Here is a 27,174-nt window from a genome sequence, read left to right on the forward strand (position 1 = left end):
CCTATGTTTTGGTGGCCATCATGCACTCATTTTTCTTGAGTATGTATCTATGAGTGGAATTGCCGGGTCATACAGTTCTCCATCCAGTAGGACCTGTGGAGGGAGAGTTTCAGACCAGGTTTGTCTTCTCATTGGCCCCACTCTACCTCTTCAGCCAGGCCAAATGCCTCTGGTTCCCAACCTCCTATGTTGAAGGTATCTCTCTGACAAGGCTGGAAGAGCACCAATCAGAAGTCAAGAGACCTGGATTCTAGCACCCAATTTATCTGTAAATAGCTATGGAGGGAAATCCCTTAACTCCTCTGGGCCTCTTCCTCATTTATTCAAATGTCTGTGAGATTATTGGGAAGTCAACAATATTGACCCAGACAATTATGCAGATGACAAAAGGCAGGAGACTATGTTCTACAGTTGCAGTGCATGATGATTATGAGTCCACCTGTTTATCAACAGCATCATTCCTGCAGCCCTCCAGCCTTCCTGCCCTTACTAGGTGCACAACCAGTCAGTAATCCTGAACTCCAGCCTCTTCAGTCTCAGCCTTAGCTTTACTCCCAAATCTGACCCTGCAGTTCCTCCCTATGTCTTTCTAAAAACTGTGCAAAATATTCATTCTATCTTCATTCACCCATCCTTGCTAGACTTGAGAATGGCATTAACATGGCTATCACGATTATCCATAACACTCTCTGCTTAGCCTGACTTCCCTGCCATGCTGAGGATCTCCCAAAGACTTTGTCATCACCAAAGATGTATCCCCAGCCAACTTTTGCCCAAACCCCAGGCAATGCCAAGTGTATGTCCAGCTGGATAGAGGGACATGCTGCCATTATCTTGAGTCAGTTCAGATGGCACTCAGCCTGTCTAGCCTCAGTCCTGACTCCACACACCAGTCAGGTTGTAGATGTCAGCCCTAAGCATGTATTCATGTGATCTGGCTGCTCTAACCCTGCACAGATTCCCAGAAAGCCACCAAATGAAAGGGATAAAAGTCAAGGACTTGCAGAGACATTACAAGTGTCTTCAGTCTCAGCACATGCCTGGATGCTAACCTGGTCCTACCCTTCCTGAGGCTTTGTGACCAACTCTTTGAGAAGTGGGCTAGAAGGCAGGATCAGGCAGCTATTGGGTGATCCCTTGGGTTGAGAAAGCGAGGTCATTGCATTAGTATGTGTCAGGGAGGGATTAGACTGAAAAATGTGCAAACAAGGGAGGCTACAAAAATGTCCCAGAGAAAGATGGAAGATGAGTCAGAGGGAATTCATGGAAATGATCATATAAATAGTGCAAAGGAAAGCAAATCTTCCCTGCTCTGGGTTACAGAGATGTTGGTCTCAGGCTTTGGGACAAAGCCCAATCCAAACCCTGCCTCCCAGGAATAGGGATGAAGATGAGAATGAAACAGGATGGACAAGGAATCGGGTGGGATTGGATGGTGATGGGGTTGTGGGTGGAGAAGAGGAGGACAAGCAAGAGATTGGATGGAAGGGCTTTGGGGCCTGGGGGAAAAGGAGTGGATGAGGACAGAAGGGGCTAAAGCTGAGTTCTGTAGGAGAAGAATGAAGGTTGGATCTTTGCCTCTTTTTCCAACTTCCCAGACCCAACTTCTGCCTCAACTGAAAGAGAAGAACATTGCTAAGGTGTGGCATAATTCCTGTCTACTGATTAAGAATTTTTGTTTTGTTTACACATGTACACACACATGCTGTATTTCAGTACACGTTATGACTGAATCATAGTTCATGTACTGTCCTGACATTAACTTTTTTGCTTAGAAAGAGGTCTAAATATATATGTATATATTTTTGAAGGGGAGAGTATCCATCACCTCAAACATTCATCCTTTGTGTTACAAACAATCCAATTATACTTTTTCAGTTATCTTTAAATGCACAGTTAAATTATTTTGTATTATAGTCCCTCTGCTGTGTTAGTAAATACTATGTCTTATTCATTCTTTCTATTTTTGTACCCATTAACCATCCCCACTTCCCCCGACACCCTCGACGCTGGTAACCATTGTTCTATTCTCTATCTCCATGAGTCCAATTGTTTTGATTTTTAGATCCCACAAAGAAGTAAGAACATGCAATATTTGGCTTTCTGTGCTTGGCTTATTTCACTTAACATAACGCTCTTCAGGTCCATCCGTATTGTTGTAAATGACAGGATCTCATTCTTTTTTTATGACTGAATAGCTCTCCATTTTTTCTTTATCCACTCATCTGTTTATGGACATTTAGCTTGCTTCCAAATCTTGGCTATTGTGAACAGTGCTGCAATAAACCTGGGAGTGCAGATATGTCTTCATTTATTAAGAAATTTTGAGTAAGAGGAGCCAATCCAGCATAGTACTTAAGAGTGAGGGCTCTTAAGTCAAACTGGGTTTGAGTCCTAGCTGGGTGACCTTGAGAAAACAAAGAAAACTCTCAGGGCCTCAATTTGCTCCTTCATAAAATGGGGATAACATGAGTACCTGCCTCACAGGGTTTGGGAAGATCTAATGATAGAATTCAATTCAACAAATATGTGTTGAGCATCTGTTATGCTCCAGGCACAGGCACAGCTTCTAGGGAACTGAAATGTTAGTGGAAGGAAACAGACAATGAATAAGATAGAAGGAAGAGGAAGAGGAAGGGAAGAAGGAGGTCACAGGTCACAAGTGCTTTGAAGATAATAAAACTATGACATGACAGTGACACTAAGGGGACCCCTTTAGATAAGATAATTAGAGAAGCCCTCTAAGACGATGACAACAAAACGATGACAATTAGTGCATACAGAGCTTGCTGTGTGCCCAGTGCTGTCATAAGTACTTGAAATGCATTAACTCACTTAATCCTTAGAATAACCACAATCCCCATTTTACAGATAAGGGATACTGAAGCACGAAGAGCCTTAAACAACTTGCTCAAAGTTATCTAGAATGTAAGTGAGAAGACAGACTAGGTTTTTCTTTTTTTGGAGACAGGGTCTCGCTCTGCCACTTAGGCTGGAGTGCAGTGGTATGATCATAGCTCACTGTAACCTTGAACTCCTGAGCTCAAGCGATCCTCCTGCCTCAGTCTCCCCAGTAGTTGAGACTACAGGCATGCACTACCATACCTAGTTAATTTTAAAGTTTTTTGTAGAGATGGGCTACTCACTATATTGCCCAGACTAGTCTCGAACTGCTGAGCTCAAGCAGATCTTCCCACTTTGGGAGGAGACTAGATTTGAACCCAGAAAGTTCAACCAGAGATTATGCCCTTAACTACCACTTTATCCTGCCACTCAAAAGCAGGCTGCAAGCGTTCAGGTGAAGTTAATGTATGGAAAGCCCTTAATTGTGCCTGGCACCTAGTAATATTGTTAGGAGTATCACCTATCAGTAAGAGAAGCTGAAGCTCTGAAGGCAGAGCTCCATAGTCTGAGGAGTTTGCGGTTTGTGGGGCTTGAGTAATGGTAAGTGACTTGTTTCTAGTCCAGATTTATCCCCTATCTGATCATCCCTCCTTCTCATTTCCCCAGCTTCCCGCTCACTTTCTTGTGTCCCACCAGGTTCTGGCTCTGTGAAGCCAGGAGGAGGCCTGCTCTAACCCCCAGGGACACACTCCCCAGCCACCCCGATCATGTGGAAGTCAATCCATCCTGACCTTGCATGGCGCGGAAAATTACCAAGTGACCACCTCCCTGTCTTGACCCCAGGGAGCTATAAATTTCCTGGGAAGTGTCTCCCTGATTTCACAGGAATTCTTATCCTCTCTGGACAGTGACCTCAGATGAAATGTAACGTGAAGGCCCAACCTTTTCTAAGAGTGAGAGGCTGGCAGTGAGAATTTAGGAAAGGCTGCCCAAAATGCACTGGATGCTGGAATCAGGGGACCTGAGTTTTGTTTCCAGCATTACTGCTCAAATCACCAAGTAATCTGAGGAAAGTCACCTGAGTTTTATGGGCCTCTATTTGTCTTACCAAGAAAATAAAAGAATTAGGCTGACCAGGCACAGTGGCTCACGTCTGTAATCCCAGCACTTTGGGAGGCCAAGGCAGGTGGATTACTTGAGGCCAGGAGTTCGAGATCAGCCTGGTCAACATGGGGAACCCTATCTCTACTAAAAATACAAAAATTAGCCAGGTGTGGTGGCAGGCGCCTGTGATCCCAGCTACTCAGGTGGTAGAGGCACAAGAATCTCTTGAACCTGGGAGGTAGAGGTTGCAGTGAGCTGAGATTGCACCACTGCACTCCAGCCTGAGTGACAGAGAGAGACCCTGTCTCAAAAAAAAAAAAAAAAAAAAAAAAAAAAAAAAAAAAAAAAAGGATTAGGCTAAGACCCCTTCTAGACCTGAAACTTCACTCTTCCCTTCTGCACTCGGTGTCTCAAACGGATAGAAGAAAACAGTTTCCTTGGCCTCACAACCAAGGTTAAATTGTCTGGGGAAGGAACTAATATTTACAGGTTTACTTTGAGTTGGGTCCCGTAACACATTTACATAAATTGCCTCACTTAATCCTCACACTAACTCTCTGGAGAAGGTATTACTGCCTCCATTATATAGATGAGGCATGTGGGACTCAGAGTCCATCACCCACAGGCATTAAGCTAGTAACAGGCAAAATAAGGGTTTGAATCCTATGATATCTCAGCATCTCCGCTCTTTGTATCCTGATGCCTCTGAAGGTATAAGCAACCAAGCATTTTCATAATATATTTTCCATTGTTAATTGTTCTGATGGTATTTATTGAACAACTGCTGTGCACACAGATCATACTAGATCCCACAGGGTCCAGAAGAAAAGCAAAACATACTTCCTGCCCTCCAGGAGCCAAAAACCAATCCAACTCTGGGGAGAAAGTACAGTAACTCATCACACCGGCAAGCACAATGCTTGCTCAATGTTCCTCTTTCCTTCTATCCTGTAAGCCCCGTAGAGGGCAGGACTTCTGCCTATAGTTCACTGTCATTTTTCCCCTGCCTAGTAAAGTGCCAGACAGAGAGCACATTCTCATGGGATAGTTCAGGAATACATTACACTATGTGATAAGCAACTGATTAAATGCTAAGATGAATGGATTCAGAAAGGGAATTCAGAAAAGGTCCTTGCAAGACGAGGATTTTGAGCTTAACCGTGAAGGATAAAGAAGGTCCAGGTACACATTCATCACTGGGCTGGAGTACTCATCCTGCTGATTGGACTACATTCCTCTTCCACAGCCAGACCCTACAGATGGCATCTTTTGAAGGAAAGGGCATCTTTGGATTCCTCTTACCTTTGGATCTGCCAACACCCAGTGTGACATGGAAACAACACCCACTGTTGTTCTGGAAAACAAGAGCCTCACCTCGTCAGGATTCAGAAGAGGCTGACATCTTCGGAAGGCATAAGCTTTGGGGAATGTGCTGGAGTGGTCCCAGATGGGGAAGGGAGGCAGTTAGGGCTGAGTTCTCTGGGGGACAGGAAGTCCATTACCTGGAGTGATTGAAGCAGGGGGTAGGCAAAGGAATAGTAATGAAGATTTCCTCTGTGTCAGACCCAAGCTCTGGTTTCCTAATAGCTCTCTCTTGTAATTCTCTTGGCAACCCGAGGAAGCCATAATTGTCTGGATGTCCAACAATCAGAGAATGATTAAGTAAACTACACAATGAAATGGAATATTATATAACCATGTGCGATGAAAATTATTAGATGAGCAATCTTGTATTCAGGAAGTTTGGCAAAATGTGTCAAGAGTCTTAAAAGGTTTGTTCTACTAATTCCTTTTGTAGGAACCTGTCCTAGGAAAATAACCAGGAATCCAGACAAATATTTACTTTTATAGATGAAAACTCACCAAAATGGTAAGAGTGGGTATTTCTAGGTGATGATATATTTGATTTTATTTTTCTTTTTATACTTTTGTACATTGTTCAAAAATACAAAATATTCATAATAAGAAATAAAAAATACACATGAAAAGTTTGTTTTAAGAGCTGGGTATGGTGACTCACACCTGTAATCCCAGCACTTTGGGAGGCTGATGTGGGAGGACTACTTGGGAAGAGGAGCTTGAGACTAGCCTTGGCAACACAGCGAGACTCTCGCTTTACAAAAAAAATAAAATAATTAGTTAGGTGTGATGGCGTGCACCTGTGGTCCCAGCTACTCAGGAGGCTGAGGTTGGAGGATAGCTTGAAACCAGGAACTTGAGGCTGCAGTGACCTATGATGACGCCAATGCACTGCAGCCTAAGCGAAAAAGTGAGACCGTGTCTTAAAGATTCCAATCCAAACGAAAGTCTTTTTGGAAAAACTATAATTACAAATATTTTAAAAGCACATAAGAATGGATAAGGGTGTCCCAGTGCAGTGGCTCACACCTGTAATCCCAGCACCTTGAAAGGCCAAGGTGGGTGGATCACTTGAGGTCAGGAGTTCGAGACCATCTTGGGCAACATGTTGAAACCCTGTCTCTACTAAAAATACAAAAATTAGCTCGGTGTGGTGGCATGCACCTGCAGTCCCAGCTATTTGGGATGCTGAGTGGGGAGAATGGCTTGAGCCCAGGAGACGGAGGTTGCAGTGAGCCAAGATCAGGCCAACTGCACTCCAGCCCGGGCGACAGAGTCACACCATGTCTCAAAAAAAAAAAAAAAAAAAAAAAGATTTATCGTTTTATCGTTAAGTAGAAATAGTATTTCTATTTCTACTGTATACAGATAAAAGTTATATCTGTATTTTGATTGTGACTATGAAAATGTTTACTTATATATCATTAAGTAGAAATTGTACTTCTATTTCTACTGTATACAGATACAAATTGTATCTGTATTTTGATTGTGACTGAAAATATTTACTTATAAATTGTTAACAGTATGTCTAGGGGTGGAGTAGAACTAAGAGTGACTTTTATTTTCCATGTTACACATCTCTGAGATTTTAAAATAACAAGTATTACTTCTTTCATAATCATGGATTAACAGTAGAGATTTTTAAGATTATGATTACACACGCACGAAGACTGGAGGCAATCGAGAAAAATCCAAAGTTGATGTGTTACAGTGATGGCTGTTGTCACAATCAAACTTTTGTTGCTTTTTAATTATGATGATTGTGTCAAAACAAATTTAAAAGATCAGCGTTTCGCCATCAAAAGGAAAAGAGAAGCCAATGAAGGAAAAAACAATGGGACAAATACTGAAGAACAAATCTCCAACTCAGTAACATTTATTCTGAAAGAAAAAGAGAAAAATATGTTTGCCTACCCCCAAGGAAGCATAGGAGTGATGCTTGATAATTGTGTTAATATCCTTCAGCATAATGGTCCCACTTCTAAGAATCCTATAGAAAAATTTGCACTTATATGGAAAGATTTATGTACAAGGAAATTCATTGATTTATAATAGCAAAATATTGGAAGAAACCTAAACACCCAATAACAGGAGAATGATGAATGATGCATGATGATACATGGTGCATCCATACAACAGATGCTATGTTATGTGCAATGGCTGTCATGTTATATACATCCACTCAATAGGTTGGCATGAAAAGGAATAAATATGGTTTACATTTACTGACATGGAAATATATACGGTAATTCCTTGGTATCCATGGGGAATTGGTTCCAGGACCCCCTAAGGATACCAAAATCTGTAGATGCCCTTATATAAAATGGTGTAGTATTTGCATATAACCTACATACATTCTTCCATATATTTTAATCATCTCTAGATTACTTGCAACACCTCATATGACACCAACACATCACTTCATTTGTGTGGATTCAACATAATACTCAGTGCGCAGCAAATCCAAGTTTTTCTTTTTGGAACTTGGTGGAATTTTTTTCTGAATATTTTCAATTCTCAATTGGTTAAACCCATGGTTGCAGAACCCATAGATATGAAGGGCCTACTGTATAAACAGGATATAATCCCATTTTTGTAAAATTAAATTAATGTGTATGTATATGTATGTATGTGTAGTGTGTGTGTATATATATTTTATATATATGTGTGTATATATATATAGAGAGAGTATATATGTATGGGTATAGTGTTTGGGGTATGTCTGCAAGGATATAGTCTAAATTGTTAGCAATGGAGTCCTCTAGGAAAATGGGGTTTGAGGTAAGGTAGGGACTTTTTATTTTTCCCTGAGTTAAAACCTCATTATAGAAGACAGCAAATAATTAGCAATGCCAAGAATACCAGCATAGAAAGTCTAAATAGAGCCAAATTAAACAGAGTTGATCATAATGCAAAAAGAAAAATCCCTGATGGGTATAGCAGCTAAACAAAGAGAATACAAGATACAAGGGCAACAGGGTGACCAAGAATATCATGAAGAAAATACAGAGTCATTGTGGTTGAGGGAATGGCTTTTGGAGCAACCAGCCTGGTGCTCAAATCCTGACATGTCAATTATCTTTATTTGGGTTCCATTACTACTACGAGCCTCAATTTCCTGCCGAATGTGAGGGTAAAATGAGATAATGTTTGTAAAGCGAATGTGAGAGTAAAATGAGATAATGTTTGTAAAGTTCAGAGAGCAATATGATCCTCCACATTTCTCTACATATCTACTTCCCAACTCTGAATTCAGAGATGAGATCAAATAAGATAATACAAGTGTGGGTGTAGTATTTGTGAGTGGTTACAGGCGGCTAAGAACGAGATATTTTAAGAGGCTAGAATAAGATGTCTTTGGACATTATTTCTCAAGCCTTAGAAAAGAGAACAGTTTGGCCAGGCACGGTGCCTCATGCCTGTAATCCTAGCACTTTGGGAGGCTGAGGCGGGCGGATTGCCTGATCTCAGGAGTTTGAGGCCAGTCTGGGCAACACTGTGAAACCCCGTCTCTACTAAAATACAAAAAATTAGCCAGGCGTGGTGGCGCGCCCCTGTAGTCCCAGTTATTCGGGAGGCTGAGGAAGGAAAATTGCTTGAACCTGGGAGGCAGAGGTTACAGTGAGCCAAAATCATGCCACTGCACTCCAGTCTGGGTGACAGAACGAGGCTCCATCTCCAAAAAAGAAAAGGAAAGAAAAGAAAAGAGAACAGTTTGAAAGCAAAGCCGCACTTCCTAAAGGAAAATAAATTAGCAACATAATAAACCCAAGTTTATTTTTCCCCTTAGGAAGAATATTTGAAGAAATGGAAGGCTTGAGAGAATTAGCTACACGAGTCCTCAGGTGTAGAGCTAATCATTACGAACTGTGGGGACATGCACACGAAGAAGCGATTGGAAAGACTGGCTGGGACATGTCAAGTGGCATGAGGTCTGATTAAACAGTGTTATCAGATACAATACTGTAAGAACTACCTACGAGGTAAACAGCGAGGTTCAGCAGCTTTTAGACAGGGATATAATACCACAGGGTGAGTAAGGCTGGAGGAGAAAACACTCACATCTACATTTCCTTAAAACAAAGTCAAAAGATAACCTACTTATTAATAGATATCAATAGCAGGAATGATAAAAATTAGTGTATTAAAACTTCGTGGTTTTTGTTGTTGTTGTTGTTGTTGAGACAGAGTCTAGCTCTGTTGCCCAGGCTGGAGTGCAGTGGCGTGATCTTGATTGCGGCTCACTGCAACCTCTGCCTCCTGGGTTCAAGGGATTCTCCTGCCTCAGCCTCCCAAGTAACTGGGATTACAGGTGCGCACCACCACACCCGGCTAATTTTTGTATTTTTAGTAGAAACGGGGTTTCACCATATTGGCCAGGCTGACCTGACCTCAAGTGATCCTCCCACCTTGGCCTCCCAAAGTGCTGGGATTATAGGTGTGAGCTACCGCACCCAGCCAAAAAATAGTCTGTTAAAGTTTCTTAAGGTAAAACCAGTTGAAAAACTAGAAAGATAAAATAATGTTTCCTTCTGACCTAATTTAAAAGGACCCAGGAAACAAAGTCCTCTACAGAAATCGCAGGGGGTGATACAGAGGGGAAGAAAGCAAATGAAGGAAGTAATAAAGGTACATCCAAGGCAGGATGGACATGCAGGCATCATAGTCACAGCCATAAACCAGATGAACTCCTCAGAAAAGTGGAAGGCTTGTAATCTTGATTCAAAAACAAAACTCAGTGACTCAGAGTCCACAAAACATGACTAAAACCAAAAATACAGGCACACAACCTAAAAGGAGGTGCCAAGGACTGCCCTACTGTGGGCAGTTAGTCTGCTGACCATCACATCAAGTAGATGGTTAGTTGAAAGACTGAGCGCTAGTGAAAGGAAGCAGCTGGCTTCTCGGAAGCAGTGTTTTCGGGATCTGTTTTACTGTCCTCCCACGGTCCTTGAGGCCTCATAACATACCTGTGCGGTCTATGGTATCGCAGATCGCCCTGCCCAGGCTGCCCAGGGGTCCGCTAGGGTTGTAGTGGTGAGTGGGTGCTTCCCTCCCTTCCACTGCTCCTTGGAAATGGCTGCAGTCAAGGGCTTTCTGGAAACGAAAAGGTTGCACCTGAGCCTGAAAACCACAGCGAAGTGTGACATTCTTATTAATTTTTCTTAACTTACAAAAATGATACATGAACATGCTTTTTAAAAATTTTTCAAATTATAGAGGAATTTATACAGTAAAAAATGAAAGTCCTCCTGTCCCCAACCACCCCGCTGGGCAAACACCACAAAACCCCAAAGTCTTTTCCTCCAGAGCTAACTGCGACTAATGGTTTGAGGTCCATCAGCCTGGACGTTATTTTCTGCACATATTCAAACATACGTATGTAGGAAGTAGGCGGGATCTGGGGCAAATCATTTAATCCCTCTGTACGTCAGTTTTCTCAGCTTTAAAATGGGGACAATGATATTACTCTCATAGGGTCATTGCGAGGGTTATGAGTTAAGATATTTGGTATTCTCAGAATAGTGTCTGGCCTATAGTGGGCACCCAGTTCAGCTGTTGTGATTCATTCCTTATTCTTGGTCACAGAAGCTTAGCATTCTGCTGTAGTGATGATAACAATTCTGAGAGGTTTCACCAACTCCTACCTGGATACTCAAGAACATACAGAAGGCCGGGTGTGGTGGCTCACACCTGCAATCCCAGCTACTTGGGAGGCTGAGGCAGGAGGATTGCTTGAACCTGGGAGGAGGAGGTTGCAGTGAGCCGAGATCGTACCACTGCACTCCAGCCTGGGCAACAGAGCAAGACTCTGCTCTGTCTCAAAAACAAAAAACAACAACAACAACAACAACAACAACAACAACAAAAACAGAACATACACACTATTAGCTCTCCTAAAATTAATGGGTTGAGGACCCTGGCCCAGAACTCAGAACTCTGCCTCTGGTCCAGTATTGTTTTCACCACACCACAGGGTCCCCCACAATTTCCCCTTAAAAGCCAAAACTGGATGGAGTAACGGGTCCTACTCCTTGTCCCTCAGTGATGTCCAGCTCAGTTGTCTTATTTGGACCCTAGGCTGTCTCTGGTGAGTTTCTGGGGCGGGGGGCTCTAGGCCAGGTGAGCCCTCCTCTTGCTGCAGTCTCTGGACGTGGCCCTCCTGGTCCTTGAGGTTTAACTTCCCCTTCCACACAGTGAGTCACTGCGTGTTGAGACTGCCGGCCTGAGGATTCCCAGCTGCTCTGGGTTTAGCTCAGGCTAATGGGCAGGATGGAAATGGCTGGGGGCTGGGAGTGAGTCTGGTTGCTTATCAGGCTACAGACATTTTCAGAGCTACTTTTACATGCCAGGCACTGTGCCAGCCAGTTAGGGACACCTCCATAATGTAGGTGTGAGACTTGGTCATGGCTTCTGGGGTCCCTGTCCATGTGAACAAACCGCCCAGGGCTCCTGGGTACAGCGGCTCTTCGTGGGGGGGGCATTGGGGGAGCAGAGCAGGCCGGTAAGAGGCAGCTCCTACGTCTGACACCTGGTTCCTCTCCTCCTCCCTGCCTGGCCTCCAGGTCTGCTGTCATCTCTCTTTCCCTGGCAGGTTTGTGGAATTGCTGACAATGCTGGGTCAAGGCCAGGCTGAGGCCTTTTCTGCCACCCTGGGAACTCCTCCCATACCTTCAAGCACCTTTGCAGACTCAGGGCTCAGAGCTGGAAAAGCCTTGAAGGTCATTCATCCTACTCATTTAACAGGTCAAGAGAGAAAATGTGGTGAGACAAGGGCAGGGGCACAAGCACTTAATAAGCATAATCAGAGTGCCATTCACCAGGGGAAGAACATCAAGCTTCTTTATTCTGTCCCTACGACAAGCCTGAGGCTTCTTTTATTTTTCCCACTTAAAGGATGAGGAACCTGAAGCTTGAAGGAGTCAAGTGAGTTGCTTAAGGTCATCAGGAAGCAGAGTAGCCTAACGTGTACTCACCTATTTCTTACTATTGGGAGCCCAAGACATCTACACAACCCACTGGTCTCTTCCTTTACAGGTGCCTCTTCCAAATGCAGGTGAGCTGTCCTCCAGTCAGCCACAGGCCCGTGGCCAGATATGGACTGGATGACAGAAACATCCCCAGCCAGCCACCTTGGCAATGTCTGTCTTCCCTTCAGAAGCATCGTTCCTTCTGGAACCCCATTCCGGAGGAAGGCAGCATGGCAGGAGCAAGGGCCTTCCTCAGGTCCTAGTTTTGTTGGGCATTCAGCAAGGTGTGGGGATATAGTGTGTGGTACAGGGGAAGGCAAGTTGGGGTTGGCCCAGGAGAGCTCTGGCTGGAGCCTGTCTGTCCCTGTGCTATGCTGAAAGCCCAGCTGCTCCCCAGAACCAGCAGCCCCAGCCCCCAAAGGCCAGAGCTCACTCACTTTCTTCCGTCTGCCCTGGATGACTAATTCCTTGCCTCCCAGCGTTTTCCGCATTCACTTCCTCACACATCATGTATTGGACTCCTTCTGCTTACTGATAACAGTTTCTCCAGAAGTTCCTGAGAGTCACCAAACCTTAATAGTCAGCGCTGGCAGCCCTATCTCATCTCACATGATGGGTGACAAGAGACATGATTGCCTTTGGTATTCCTGAAAGCAGATAGTGCAAATATGCAAGAGCACTCAAAAATCTACACAGTATTGTTAAGCTATATAAGCACAGCGTTAAATACACATATGTGCCCACAGAATGAAACAGCAATGTGACGGATGCTTTCAAATCACTCAGAAGGCAAAGTTCCTTAAGGGTTCTACGAACTGCCAAGTCTCTTGGGGTCTGAGCATCTAAGATCTGCGTATTAACACCTGCTCTGGGTTGAGTTTGTCCCTACCAAAACTCATGTTGAAATTTGGTCCCCAGTGTGGCGGGGTTGGGAGCCGGGGCCTAATGGGAGGTGCTTGGGTCATAAGGACAGATTCCTCCTGAATGGCTTGGTGCCATTCTCAAGGTAAAGAGTTCTCACTCTGGCAAGACTGGATTAATTCTCTCAGGAATGGATTAGATCCACAAGAGTGGGTTGTTACAAAGCCAGGACGTCCCTTGAGTTTGGCCTCTTCACACGTGTCTGCTTCCCCTTTGACTTTTTCTGCAATGTTATGGTGTAGCACAAAAGCCCTTACCAGAAGCCAGGCCATGCCCTTAAACTTTCCGGCCCGCAAAACTGTGAGCTAAATAAAGCCCTTTATTTGTAAATCACTCAGTCCCACATATTCTGTTATAGTAACACAAAATGGACTAAGCCAGTACCCAATCCAAGTCATTTTATGCCACATGGATTTGCACCTACTTGGAGAGGTCAGAACCAATAAGGAACATGCTACACACAACACCTTACTTCTTCCTGGTGGCTTGTTAAAGTTTGGTGAATGGGCCGGGCGCAGTGGCTCTTGCCTGTAATCCTAGCACTTTGGGAGGCCAAGGCAAGGGGATTGCTTGAGCTTAAGTGACCAGCCAGGGTAACATAGTGAAACCCATTCTCTACTAAAATAAAAGCTAGCCAGGCATGGTGGTGTGTTCCTGTAATCCCAGCTACTCAGGAGGCTGAGACAGGAGAATTGCTTGGATCCGGGATGTGGAGCTTGCAGTGAGCTGAGATCGCGCCACTGCACTCCAGCCTGGGCGACAGGACAACATCCTGTCTCCAAAAAAAAAAAAAAAAAAAAAAAAATTTGGTGAATGGTCTTTCTTTAGAGTTGCAGGAACTCCTGCCCTGAACTTCTCAGTGAAACAGATCTCAATTGGTCTTATGCTCCTCCCTCTCACCCATTTTTTCTTTTGCTGTTTCATTGCTGACAGTATTCAACAGTAATACGCCCCATCTTTATGTATCGTAAGAAACACTAATTCTAGGTTATTACAAGCAGAAATATTTTTATCCTGAATAACACTGTTACTGGGCCAAAAGATAGATCAGGAGTTCAAGACTTTAGTTTCCTGAAATTGCCAGGTCAGGCACAAGGGGAAGGGCTCCTGGATATTGACTAACTTGGGTAGGCCTAGCCAGGAGAAAGACAGCAACATGTGTTCTGTACTTTCTGGGAAGATCCCTGAAGCCATCACGGAGGCTCCCCAACTTCCAAGTCACCCATCTGTTGCTGTGGCAGTGGGAATGGATTACTTAAGGTGAGGGCATTTTGCTGTAGGTGAGCAAGTTTCATGGGTTCTCTGTTTTGCCTCCCTCTGGCTTCTTCCTCCAGTGCCTTCTCCTTGTGTGCCACAGGGGATCAGGGATTCTCACCCTCCTGAGGCCCAGTGGGGAAGAGTGAACATGGCAGCCTCAAGATTAGCTGAGGCTGCCATTTGCCCAGCCTCTTCCATCCCAGCCATGTCAGTGAGCCCAGGTCTGGTGTAACTATTACAGAATACCTGTAGCAGGGAACTCTGGAAGTGTATTGGGCTGAGGTGGGATTTTCCCTCCCCACAGTGCCCTGAGCAATGGAAGTGGTGAGGGGTGAGGGAGCCATGCTGCTGAATTCTGGTTGGCATTGCCCCCTTGTGTAAAATGGGGAGTTGGGGTAGGGCAGCCTCTGCTTGGATTTGGTTGTAAGATAAACCTGGAGGAGAAAAAAAAGTTTGGTGAACGGTACCCAGAGTCCCCTGGAATTGAGGTGGAGGGGCAGGGCTAGGGAAGGCTTCCAGTATCAGTTCATTGATTTGGTCTCACTGCTTCACAGTGGCTGAGTCACAGCTCCCTATGAATTCTGTGCCAGTCCTTTACAGGAGCTGTTTGGTGTCACGTCCTGGCAGTAGTCCCGGAGCTAAGAGGGACCACCAATCTTACTAATAAGGAAACTGGGGCCTGGAAAGTTGGCAAAATCTGTCCAAGTTTATGGGTCTAGGTCCCTGCTTTCCCAAGGGTGACCTGAAGCCATAGAGCCAGTGGCTTCATGGCCTCATCCTCAGCAGCCCCTGTGAGCTACCCAAGACCCCAGAGTCCTCCCACATCACACAAGGCCTGGGGCACCCCCAGAGATTTTCTTAGACAGTCTTAATGTCAATACCGTGTTTTCTCGTCTAACCAGGTTACCTTAAAAATGTGTGTACCCTTAACCCCAGGTATTTTCATTCTAAAATATAACTTCAAGAAATAACATATTAATAACTGCAGGAAATAATAAGTCAGGAGCACAAAAATATGCAACAAGGGTAGTCATTGCAACTTTATTATTAGAGCAAAACTCTGCAAAGTATCCAAACACTCAAAATACTGCAATTTGCTTTATAAATGATAGTCTATCCATACAATGGGATGTGGTGATTTAAAATAATGATGTGTACAATTATTGACATAGAAAGAAATTTAGCCATTTATTTAATGAAAACAAGCACGTTTGTAAAACAGTATCTAGAAGACAGAGGATCCAGTTTCTTCAACGTAACAGTGGCATGTAAACCAAAATGTAGGAGGAACTATAATAAAGAGGCTTAAGAAAGAACAAAAAATTTTAAAAAACGCTTAATATATCAACCACATGCAATATGTTTAAATCCTGATTCCAGAAAAGCAAGTGTAAAAAAGTACAGTTTTGGCTGGGCATGGTGGCTCATCCTGTAATCTCAGTGCTTTGGGAAACTGAGGCAGGAAGATTGCTTGAGGCCAGGAGTTCAAGAACACGCTGGGCCACAGTGAGACCTTTTAAAATTTTTTTCTCTACAAAAAGTAGCCAGGCATGGTGGCGCATGCCTATAATCCCAGCTACTCCGGAGGCTGAGACAGGAGGATCACTTGAGCCCAGGAGTTTGATATTGTAGCGAGCGCTGATCAAGACCCTGTCTTTGGGGGAAAAAAAAAAAAAAAGTAATTTTTTCTGTTTTTTTAGATTAGGGAAAATACAGCATGGGTTGATTGGGTGTTAGCTATTATGAAATTATTATTAGTTTTATCGGGTATAGTAATGGGAATTATTTAATAATTGTGATTTTTTGTAAGTCCTCATCTGTTACGAGTAAAATGAAAAAAGTAAAGTGCACTCCCTTAATGTTTACAAATGCATGTACATGTTTTATATATATAGATTCATGGAAAGGGGCTGCAGGAAGCCCAGGAATTCATTCCTACCACCACCACAACCCACTAAGTGCTCAATCAATACTGATTGTCTCACTGAATCAGTCCCGGAACCAAGCATGTGAATTCCCCACAAGCTCCGTGACCTTAGAAGCTCTAGCAGCCTCTATGTGCTTTGCCACCAGTGCCTGGCACTTGATTCAGGCTTTCAGTCAACACTGAGGACCCCACCCAGTCAGCAACACCAGTGCTAGTGAGTGAAGAGGTGTCAGGGCGGAGAGCTGGGAAGAACCCTTCAGGCAACCTGGAGGGTAGAAAGCAGCAGACTGCTCCACGGACCCTAACCGAGAAAGGGGACATGTTGGCTCCAGCAATTCCCTCTTGCAGGCCACCTCTGGCTACCGCAGATGCTGGTGTGAAGTCACCTCTGCACTCAGGCACTGGTTCTCTGACATCTTCCCCACCCAGTCTCCCTTGTGTAGCACAGTCCCGCCTCCTCCCTCCTGGCTCCTAGTGTGTGTGCAGGAGGCCTGTTGGGGAGTTGGTAGAGCCAGAGATTAGGAGAAGGGGAGGCAAATAGGATTTACGGGATATTTGCCTTTCCTGAGAACTGTCCTCTGCTCATGATGTCAACCTAGGTTCAAGGTACGGAGGCCAAATAACAGGGAAGCAACGCTGACTATTAGCAGCCAGCTGTGACAGAGGCTGGGTGTGGCTACAGGCGGTGGGGCCTGGTCAGGGTCATCTCTGGGTGGCCTCCTCCACACACTGACTTCTACCTAGGGCTCAGGGAGGAGAAGGATGAAGGGACAGCAGTGAAATGGCTTCGCAAGGAGTACGTAGTCTGCAGGAAGTGCCTCCAAGACACCAGCAGACATTCTCTGGTAGAGCCTCTGCCCCTCACTCCCAGCTTCTTTCTCCTCTTAAAGCTCTGGCTGAACCAGACACAGAGCTCCTTCCCTGGGCACCTGAAAGTGGGCACAGGGTGTGAGGATGTTCCCACCGAGATTGCTGAGTGCATCTTCTCATCAGTAGGAGCTGCTTGGTGGGGGTGGTGCCATGGGGGCATCCTTTGTCCCCTAGGACTGGACCCCTCTGGCCTATGAGAGGCAGCATGTTGTAAACGATTTGATGCCAGGATTCCTGGGTTCTGTCTAATTCTGGGCCATTGACTAACCCACTGTGTGATCTGCCAAGTCACTTCCACAATCTGAGCCTCAATTTCCACCCTTGTTAGCCGAAGGGTTGTGTTAAGACAATCTTAAGGTCTCCTCTGGCATTTATATCTTCTTTATCTACAAAATGATTGTGTATGTGACTTGTTGTGAGGATTAGACATAATTCATGTCAATGAAATTATATTTGGTACAGAAAATATGTCACCTTCAAAAATCCTGGGATCCTTTCCTCCGGGAAATGGGTAACATAAGTCCATTGCCCACTAAACAGCAGCATGAGTCAGATGCCACTAACAATATTTATTACCCAAAGCAATCTGACAGATTCGGGCACAAGGTCATGGCTTTCCCACGTTACAAGAAAATCAGAACCTCTTCAAACTCACCCTCCACCCACAGTCGAAGTAAGGGATTAAAGGCTACAGCTCAAGCTATGTCATGGCTACTATCTCCTCATTCTTGATGAATAATCTCCAAGTCACAAGTGGGCATGATGCGATTTGGATCCAAATCTTACCAGAAAAAAAAAAAACCCCACCATTAAAATAAGACAAGTTCATAGAAATCATTTCAACAGAAAGATATCAAGAGCCTTTACTGGCAATGAGAAGAGGAAAGATTTTCTGTTTATAATAACCAGAAAGAAATGGAATTGTCTAATAATCATCAGTTGAGTATGAGCCTAGTAGGGGATGCTAATCTTCCGGGCTGGGGAAGTCTTGTGAGCTAACCAGACCCTCCTGGTCTCTGGTGAGGTCAACAGGTAGCAGTTTCCTGGTTGCCTAGTAACAAGGGACCGTGTTTAGGGGTGGGGTGGGGTGAGGTATGTTGGGGAGGGGGGCCTTCACTTGGCAAGTGAAATAACACAATTCTCAGGAGATGAAAAAGAGGCAATCTTCAAACAGTGCTGAGAAGTCCTCTTACTTTTTCCACATTAGGGGAATGCAAGCTGGTTTAACCTCACATGACACTTCCTTTTTTGTTTGTTTTTTTCATTTGATTGGTTTCAAAATTATCCTGGATCCAGGAAGGTGATGCCTTTTCTTACTCTCCTTTTATCATCAAACCAAACAGCCAATGTGTCTCTAGAGACATTGCATTCTAAACTGAATGTGCTGACAAGCCTTCATCCCAGACCCTAAGTGGCAGGTTTTCATGAAAATCAGCTTCTGGGCCAGTTAAGTCTTCATGAAGTTATCTTTTCATAATTCAGCCCTCATTCCCCTCCGGGTCAGTAGCAGTGGAACCAGGAAACCCACGGGCCAGATTTCCTTACTCAATGAAGGCACTCCAGGAAGAGTTCCCGGCACCTGCCTGCCAAACTCCGCTCTGCTTGCTGGACTTTGCTCAGCATGAACAGGCCACTCTGGCTACAAGTTCCCCCAAACCATCCCAGATTGTATATTTAAGGCACACCAATTCCTCTGCGTAAGGACTTCTGTTCATGATGAGTTATATTAATTATTCTTAACATTCAAAAGAGAAAGTTCTGCATGAAAGCCCACCCCTGTCCAGCCATTGTGCCCTGAGATCCCGATACTGTGCGGATGAGGGCAAAGCCAATAAACATCAGGGATTCTGGTCATTGGGATCACACTTGAGCATGATCTTCAACCCCAATCCCTTTTTAAATGTTTCAAAGGCTTCCAGAGCTTTCTCCAGAGGAAATCTATGGGTGACGAGGGGTTTTATGTTCACAGACTTGGACGCAAGCATCGAAATCGCCACTGGCCACCTGTAAAAGAGCACGAGCATTATATTCAACCTTCAAGAGGAAAGAGCCAGGTGCCCAAAACTACCAAGCACTAGATCCGCTTGGCCATATTATTGATAGCACTGCGGTTCGGCAAAGCCAATTTTACAGGCCAACAACCGAGGAAAGGACCTTATGGCTTACGATTCAGGGGTACAGAGCCTATTTCCAATTTCCCCCACCCCTCGCCCACCCCCTCACTCTGCCATGTCTGCCATGGAGCCTAGAATTCCTGTGGCACGAAGGAACAAGGCACATGGTGGAAGCCACTGGGAAAAGGCAGAGAAGCCGTGGGGAGGCAGCCCAGGACAATCCAGTCACACCCACTAACAGCTCAGCTTACTGGAAAGCTGGTGCCCTGATGAGGGCATGGAGTTGCAGCCTCTAAAGCTAGGAGTAAGGGACACTGCCGCGGAGTGGGGTCCCAGCCAGAAGGTCCCAGCCGGGGAGAGGGTGGAGCTGCGGAACACCGGTGGGGCAAACTAAGACCCTTTCGCTCCCCAGGGTGGGCCCTAGGGCTCAGGAACGGGAGCCACAGGACTTGATTTCTTCCTTCTGTCCTTTCTCTTCTTCTTCCCTTTAAAGGGAGAAAATGGAGATCTGGCAACTTAAGAAAATGGCGGGGGGGAAAAAGGGGCCTGGCGGGGATAAACAGCAGACACCCAGTAAGAGCATGCTTCAAAATCCCCTCCTTCCTTCCCTCCATTCATTCTTCTGTCCTTCCCATTCTTTAACTGGGAATGAGTGTTCTCTCTTTGGATCCCTGTTATATCACACAGCTATCAGTGTGGCCAGGGAGTGCCCCCCATGAACAAACAGGCAGAGACTCATGGGCCCAGAGGCTGAGTGGGGCCTGCCCTGGTCTTGCTGGAGGCTGGGCATCCTGGCTCACCCACAGCATACTCACGTATTGCAGTATCGAAACACGCCCTTGATATCCACCTCCCGGATGGCTGCATGCAGTAGGGGTATGGTGGTCATCTCAGAGCCCAGCCCCACAAGCACCAGGGTCCCACCAGAGCGAGTGGCCTGGAAAAGGAGGTACAAACAAGAAAGCTCAGAAGATAAGAAATACTGACTTCCCACTTACAATAACGTAGTATCATCACACAAGTATCTTCTGGTTGCATCAGCTGAGCATCTCAAAATTCCAGAGAATGTGATTCTTGTACAGTGCTCAACTGCTCAACCTGCCAACCAAACTTAACAGAGTGGCAGAGTAAACACTGTTTCCTTTAAACCTTCTGAAAAAATGCACTTAACCCACGGAGAACCAGGCACAGTGGGAACGTCTTCCAAAGCTTTACAGATTCGGGACCCAATATTGGCTTCAGCCAGCTCCAGTCTAAGCACCCGTTCCTCCCGCAGAGCGCCCTCCACAGGCAGCGCTTTCATCAGAGCTGGAAGGAACCGCCGGCCCTCTAAGCTCACCGGTGCTGAGAAAACTATAAACACGAGACAGATGAGTCACTTATATTCTGTGGTTAAAAAAGGCTTTATAGGTGCGTGCAGGCTGGCGGTTAGAAATCGTTTTGTTCCAGAGATGTTTTCCTCAACAGTATGAGCCATAATGGGTTTTGTCTTTCCTTGAATGTTTATCTGCCTTATCAGTTGCCCACTTGGAGTGGGCAATTTCACAGGTGGCTGCGAAATTTCTCCTGAAAATTTCCCTAGAACTCCCTGTGAGTGCCATGCTTGTTCCAGAGCTTTCTGGGGATCACTGTGCTCAGTGTGGTGAGAGACAGAACAATGGACAATTCAGTCATGCTGGCTGTTCATTATAGTCAGTAGCAAGCATTTATTGGGACCATTCTAGGTGCTAAACAGTGGAACTAGAGAAAGGCACACGCCACAGCCTCCGCTTCTGAGATGAAGGATACACCATGGAGAGAGGCCTGCGGTGCTGTGAGCAAGAGGTGAACTCAGGGTGTGAGTGGTGTGGGAGTGACTCCTGGGGCTGCCGCTTCAGAGCTGTGGCACCCTGGACGTGCCCTCTCAGCCCATTTTCTAGGGAAACTACTTCCGCATCAGCACTTCCTCTCTACCTGGTGATGAGGAGGAACACCAATTGGCCATCCCAAGCTGCCAAGATGCCAGCAGTTTGCTGACCCCAGGTCAAGGAATGCTGGAACCACCTGGACACTGTCCTGTAGGTATGGCATCTGCACCAAGGATATGACATCAATTCTACCCCAAGGCATCTGCCGCGTGTCATCACAAACACTATCCAGTCAGAACCTGGCAGGACCACGATGCTCAGATATGTCCGTATTTGGTGCAGCCGCCTAGCCTGCTCATTGGCGGGGAGGCCTATAGCATTCTACAGCACCTGTCATGCATGACAGTCCCACTCCCTACGTCAAGAGAGACACTGCTGCAGGTCCGGTGAGGCCCATGGGTCACATTCACCTCCATGCTGCCTCAGGTAGCCTGGCAACCAGGCTGCCACCATCAACAGCTGGAAATGCCAACTGTTCCAAATGCTCTAAGGACCAGGCACAAGAGGAAGGAGAGACACGTCCTTGAAGTCGCCCAGCTTATACTGCCTCTCTGTGGGGTGGAGGTCACCGACCTGCCAACAACTTGAAGACAGTAGACACGACTTACTCATGTCTTAGCCTTCAAAGTGCCCAGCACAAAGCCTGGCACATGGCAGGTACCCAAGACATACCATGGGTAGATCAGTCACACACAGACCCATTGTTCCTCTCTGAGTTTCAGCGTCTTTTTGCCCCTTCCCCCATGGCGACCACTGCCTGTGACAGTGAAGCAGAGGGCTGGCCGACTCCAGCTGAAACTCAGGACAGTGCCGAGGTGGCACCCGCTCCTCCCTCTCCCCCACTGCTTCCTCAGCTCCTAAGGCCACAGGCAACTTAGTAGAAGGAGGTCTAGGCAGCTCTGCTACTCAGCTTGGTGAGTCAGCCTTCCCTAGAATGAATGTCTCGTGTGATGCGAAGTGCCCTCGTGCATGAATCAGCTGGACTCAGAAGGAAGGAAGAAGCCCACGCTACCGTGGAGAAGCAGTCTGGGAGGCAGGGACGGGAGTCCCCTGTGGTGACAGCTGCCTGCGACCCTCCCCAGCCCTGGCCCTGTCCCCCCACCCTAGCATGGTTGTTTGTCCCCTCCTTCCCTTCCTCTCCTAAGCAGCAGGGCAACTCAGGCACTGGGGCCTGGCAGGGCTGGGCCTGAGCCTGACTCGGCTTGCCTCAAACCAAAAATCCTTCAACATAAAACGGTAACTGATTTTCAGCATTACTGTGCAGATTAGGCATCATGTTTATAAAGTACAGCAGAGAAGCTGGCATGCAGTAGGGCTTGGAACCTGGAAGTTATTCTCTTTCCCCTCTTTTCCTCGTACTTTGATCTGTCAATGCCACTCCCTCCCACCACCTCCAACTTCCTGCCAACTTCCCATAAGTGGTTGGTGGGTCCCTGAGGGGCGAGTCAGGCATTGGCAGCTTATCTGTTCCTAAGTCTTGGAGACAAAACAAGCAGTAGACACCTGTGAACCTGGCAAATAACCTCGCCTTCATGACTAACTGAATGCCTGTCACTTTATATCAATGGCTAAAAGATTGCAGTTTTCCTCAATAAAATAAGACGGGGATTTCCCACATACAATTAAGGCATCATTCCCTGTTTATCTTCTTGATCTTTTTACCAAAACTACTGCACTTTTATAATCACGGATATGATCACGAAGCCAACCCCAACCCCAAAGTGTGTGTCCTTAACATTTTTCAAGGCCCATGTATAGCTGTTATCTTGTGTGAACCTCAGATGGCCCAATGAGGATGTAAGGCAAGTTCAAGTACAATCTCCACACTGGAGATAAGAAAACAGAGATAACAAAAGATGAATCAATTTGGCTTGGGGCTCACACAGCAAGCTGGTAAAGAAGCTTCACTCCCTACTTCTATCTCCTTCACTCCCCTATGCTGATTCCCCAAAGCTGCCCTCAGCCCACTCACGTAGATGCCCGCCTGGATGGAGGCCTCTGCCCCCGTGCACTCGATGGTGACTTCCGGCTTGCACCCCAGCAGACCTTCTACTTTACCGGCGATTTCCTGAGGACTTTCCTTGGAGATCTGGAGGACTAAATCAGCCCCAATCTCCTTGGCTTTGGACAACCGGGGAGCAGACAGGTCTGAAGGTAAAGAAAAAGAAAAAAATTATTTCAAACAGAGAAATCTGATGACTCATTAGGAAGAAAAGAAAATGGAGGTGTAAGATCTGATGGCAGCAAAGCTCTGGTGCAATGGGTGGTGCTGTTGAGCCCAACGCATCCTCTTCACAACAAGCTTGTCCAACCCGCAGCCTGCATGCAGCTCCGGATGGCTTTGAATATGGCCCAATGCAAATCTGTAAACTCTCTTAAAATAGTATGAGATTAAAATAAATTTTTTTTAAAGTTCATCAGCTATCGTTAGTGTTAGTATATTTTATGTGTGGCCCACGACAATTCTTCCAATGTGGCCCAACGAAGTCAAAAGATTGGACACCCCTGCTCTATACCCTCATACACTCCCATGTCCACCACACAGCTACACAAACACACCCACACACACACACACTCTCACACAAACTCTCTCTCTCTAATAGCTTCTCCTAACACAAAACACACTCGCACACTCTTCTATATCTCCACAATCCATATCACCCCCTCCACACCATCACAGATAACCTCTCCTCACACATACACATACAGTAGGCCCAGCTGTTTCCCCATCAAGGAGACTGAAAGAGAACAAAGCCTTACCAGTCACCACTACTTGAGCTGCTCCCATTGCCTTGGCCACGAGCAAAGAGACCACCCCGATTGGCCCTAAACAAAGCAGAAGACGGAAGATGTTTGTGAAATATTAAACATCTGCTCTCCCACTTGTCCAGGCCATGGACAGGAACCGTATCTTTTGTGTGTCTCTAGCATCTACCCCAGTGCCTGGCATGATAAGACCTTACTGGCTGTTTGTTGAATGCAGAAGTGAATGAATCCATGAAGAATTATTCTCTACATAAAACACGCTCCTAGTGCCGGGTTCTATTTAATCCTCTCAAACCTCAGAGCTAAAAACTTCCCACTTATTCCTGGGCACTAGTGGAGACAATCTCAAAGAACCACAGGATTCAAGGAAACACAAAGTTATTCAGAATATAAGAACTCTTGGAAGGTCTGGACTTGTTTTCCTGTTCTTTCTTTGCCCCGACCTTCGTGAGAACCCACCACACCTCCCCTAGAGAGAGACATATTCTTTTTAGGTGTCCTCTGAGGACCACCTGGAGAGGGTCCTTAAGTGAGCTGGCTCCCTGGGTTGGCCCAGGTGCCCAGATAGCCCCAGGATACTCAGGTATGCAAGGATTTTCCTGAGATACCTGCTTCCCCATAGAATCTGCATGCTAAGTGACACTGTGGTTTTAATATAAAAATCAGACCCACAGAACGGAAGCAATGCAGAATATCTTTGGGGATTTACTTTTTGTACACACCCCCTGAGAACAATTTTGTGAACTCCCTCAGAAAACAAAACACTGAAAAATAATACCTGAAATGTCCAACAAAGCAAGATTAAAAAACTACACCGCTATTAAAAATTATGCCATAACTCTTTATCTATTGACAAGGAAAAATGTTCACAGTAGATTGATTTTTTTTTTTTTTTTTTTGAGACAGCGTCTTGCTCTGTCGCCCAGGCTAGAGTGCAGTGGCGCAATCTCAGCTCACTGCAACCTCCGCCTCCCGGGTTCAAGTGATTCTCCCACCTCAGCCTCCTGAGTAGTGGAGATTACAGGCACCCGCCACCATGCCTGGCTAATTTTTGTATTTAGTAGAGACAAGGTTTCACCATGTTGACCAGGCTGGTCTCAAACTCCTGACCTCAGGTGATCCGCCTGCCTCAGCCTCCCAAAGTGCTAGGATTACAGGCGTGAGCCACTGTGCCCAGCCTGATTTTTTAAAAAGAATAGGTGAAGGAAGCGGATTTAGCATGGTCTCAGAAAAAAGCTAACGAACTAAAAGATTCTATACCCAAATATTAATAGTGGTTCTCTTGGGCTAATCGGTGACGGGCTTGCAGGTGAATTTCTGTGTGTGTGTGTTGGGGGCAAGGCATGCATGTATGTGGTATGTGTGACTTATTTTCCTTTTCTATGGTAAAACGGTACCGGATCCATGCAGATTTTTATAAGAATCTGTCACCTGAGTCCTGCAGTCTGCTAGCCCATTGTGGCAAGTCTATTCTATATCCATCACCCCTCTTAGGAAACCCTGTGATCATTTATTTGGCCTGCCAAAGAAAATCACAAACAAGTATGAGGAACCCCAGATCACACCCACAAGGAGTGTGAGTGTGCTGTCTGGGTCACCAGCAGTTAGAAGCCTAGAATGATTCGGTCTGAGGCTGCTCGGGCCTGTTCCAGATGGCTGGAAACAGGGGATGAGGGAAGGCAGCTAGCTACAACCCTACTGCAGGCAGAGTGCTGGCTCCCAGTGGCGTGGGAGCAAACCACTGCTCACTCCTCCCACTGGCCGGTAGCGGGGTCTACCTTATTCATAGATGGGACTAGGCCATCACTTTGCTGGTATAATTAGAAAGTTCCAAGAGTTGCCCTTCCCTTTACTATCAAAAATATTTCTCTAAGGTGGAGGTTGCAGTGAGCCAAGATTACACTGCTGTACTCTAATCTGGGCAACAGAGTGAGACTCTGTCTCAAGAAAAAAAAAATTTCCCTAGTTTCCCATCAAGGGTTCAAAAATAATCACCAGATTACTTCCTTTTTTTTTTTTTTTTTTTTTTTTTTTGAGACTGAGTCTCGCTCTATTGCCCAGGCTGGAGTGCAGTGGCACGATCTTGGCTCACTGCAACCTCTGCTTTCCAGGTTCAAGTGATTCTCCTGTCTCAGCTTCCCAAGTAGCTGGGACTACATGGTGCGCACCATCATGCCCGGCTAATTCTTGTGTTTTTAGTAAAGATGAGGTTTCATCATTTTGGCCAGGCTGGTCTTGAACTTTTGGCCTCAAGTGATCCACCTGCCTCAGCCTTCGAAAGTGCTGGGGTTATAGGCATGAGCTACTGCGCCTGGCCCAGATTCATTCTTTTTGTTTGTTTGTTTTGATATGGGGTCTTGTTTTTTTTGAGACAGGGTCTTCTTCTGTCACCCAGACTGGAGTTCAGGGGCACAATCATGGCTCACTGCACCCTTGACCTCGAAGGTTCAAGTGATCCTCCCACCTCAGCCTTCTGAGTTGCTGGGACTACAGGCACACACTACCACACCGGCTAATTTTTGTATGTTTTTGTAGAGATGGGGTTTCACCATGTTGCCCAGACTGGTCTCGAATTCCTGGGCTCAAGTGATCCACCCGCTTTGGTCTCCCAAAGTGCTGGGACTATAGGCGGGAGCCACCGTGCCCAGCCAATTCATTCTTTAAATGAACGAAAGGGCTATGTTGCCTAGGACATATAACCCTAGTTAATATCATGTCTGCAGATACTCATTTGTTTAGCAAAGTGCTAGTCACTGAGGGAACGGGACACTGCAATCCTCCCTTACCCAGAAGGATTCTAGAACAAATCTCAAGCCTTGGAGGGGGAATGAGATGGGCGGAGAGGTCCCCGCATTCCCAGTCAATGAACCCGCAACAGGGTGGCTTCTGTTTCTTACCAGCTCCACACACAAGGACCCTGTGTCCCAGGGTAACTCCACCTCTCCTGCAGGCATGGATCCCCACAGAAAGTGGCTCAATCAGGGCGCCTTCCTCAAAGGTGACGTTGTCAGGAAGCCTGAGGAATCATTTGACATACAGAAATCCTCTGAGTTAACGACAGTGCTAACAATAGTATTATATATGCCCAACGTTACTGTAATAACAACCATAGCTAACACTCATCCAGCATTTAT

At 45.8% G+C, this 27,174-nt stretch overlaps 1 protein-coding gene across 1 annotated transcript in view; it reads right to left on the reverse strand.

Annotated features, from left to right (window-relative positions):
* Positions 1-15,483: 15,483 nt before the first annotated feature.
* Positions 15,484-27,174, reverse strand: part of SORD (sorbitol dehydrogenase) — a 46,606-nt gene continuing 34,915 nt past the window's right edge. Inside the window, exons 5-9 of the mRNA XM_003900874.5 lie at positions 26,938-27,056; positions 24,035-24,100; positions 23,247-23,422; positions 20,183-20,304; positions 15,484-19,257 (exon numbers count right to left, since the gene is read on the reverse strand). Coding sequence (XP_003900923.2) covers positions 19,092-19,257; positions 20,183-20,304; positions 23,247-23,422; positions 24,035-24,100; positions 26,938-27,056 — 649 coding nt within the window. The 3' untranslated portion in view covers positions 15,484-19,091. The remainder of the gene's footprint in view (positions 19,258-20,182; positions 20,305-23,246; positions 23,423-24,034; positions 24,101-26,937; positions 27,057-27,174) is intronic.

Source organism: Papio anubis, chromosome 7 (genome assembly GCF_008728515.1).
Source record: "Papio anubis isolate 15944 chromosome 7, Panubis1.0, whole genome shotgun sequence".
Lineage (NCBI taxonomy): Eukaryota > Metazoa > Chordata > Mammalia > Primates > Cercopithecidae > Papio > Papio anubis.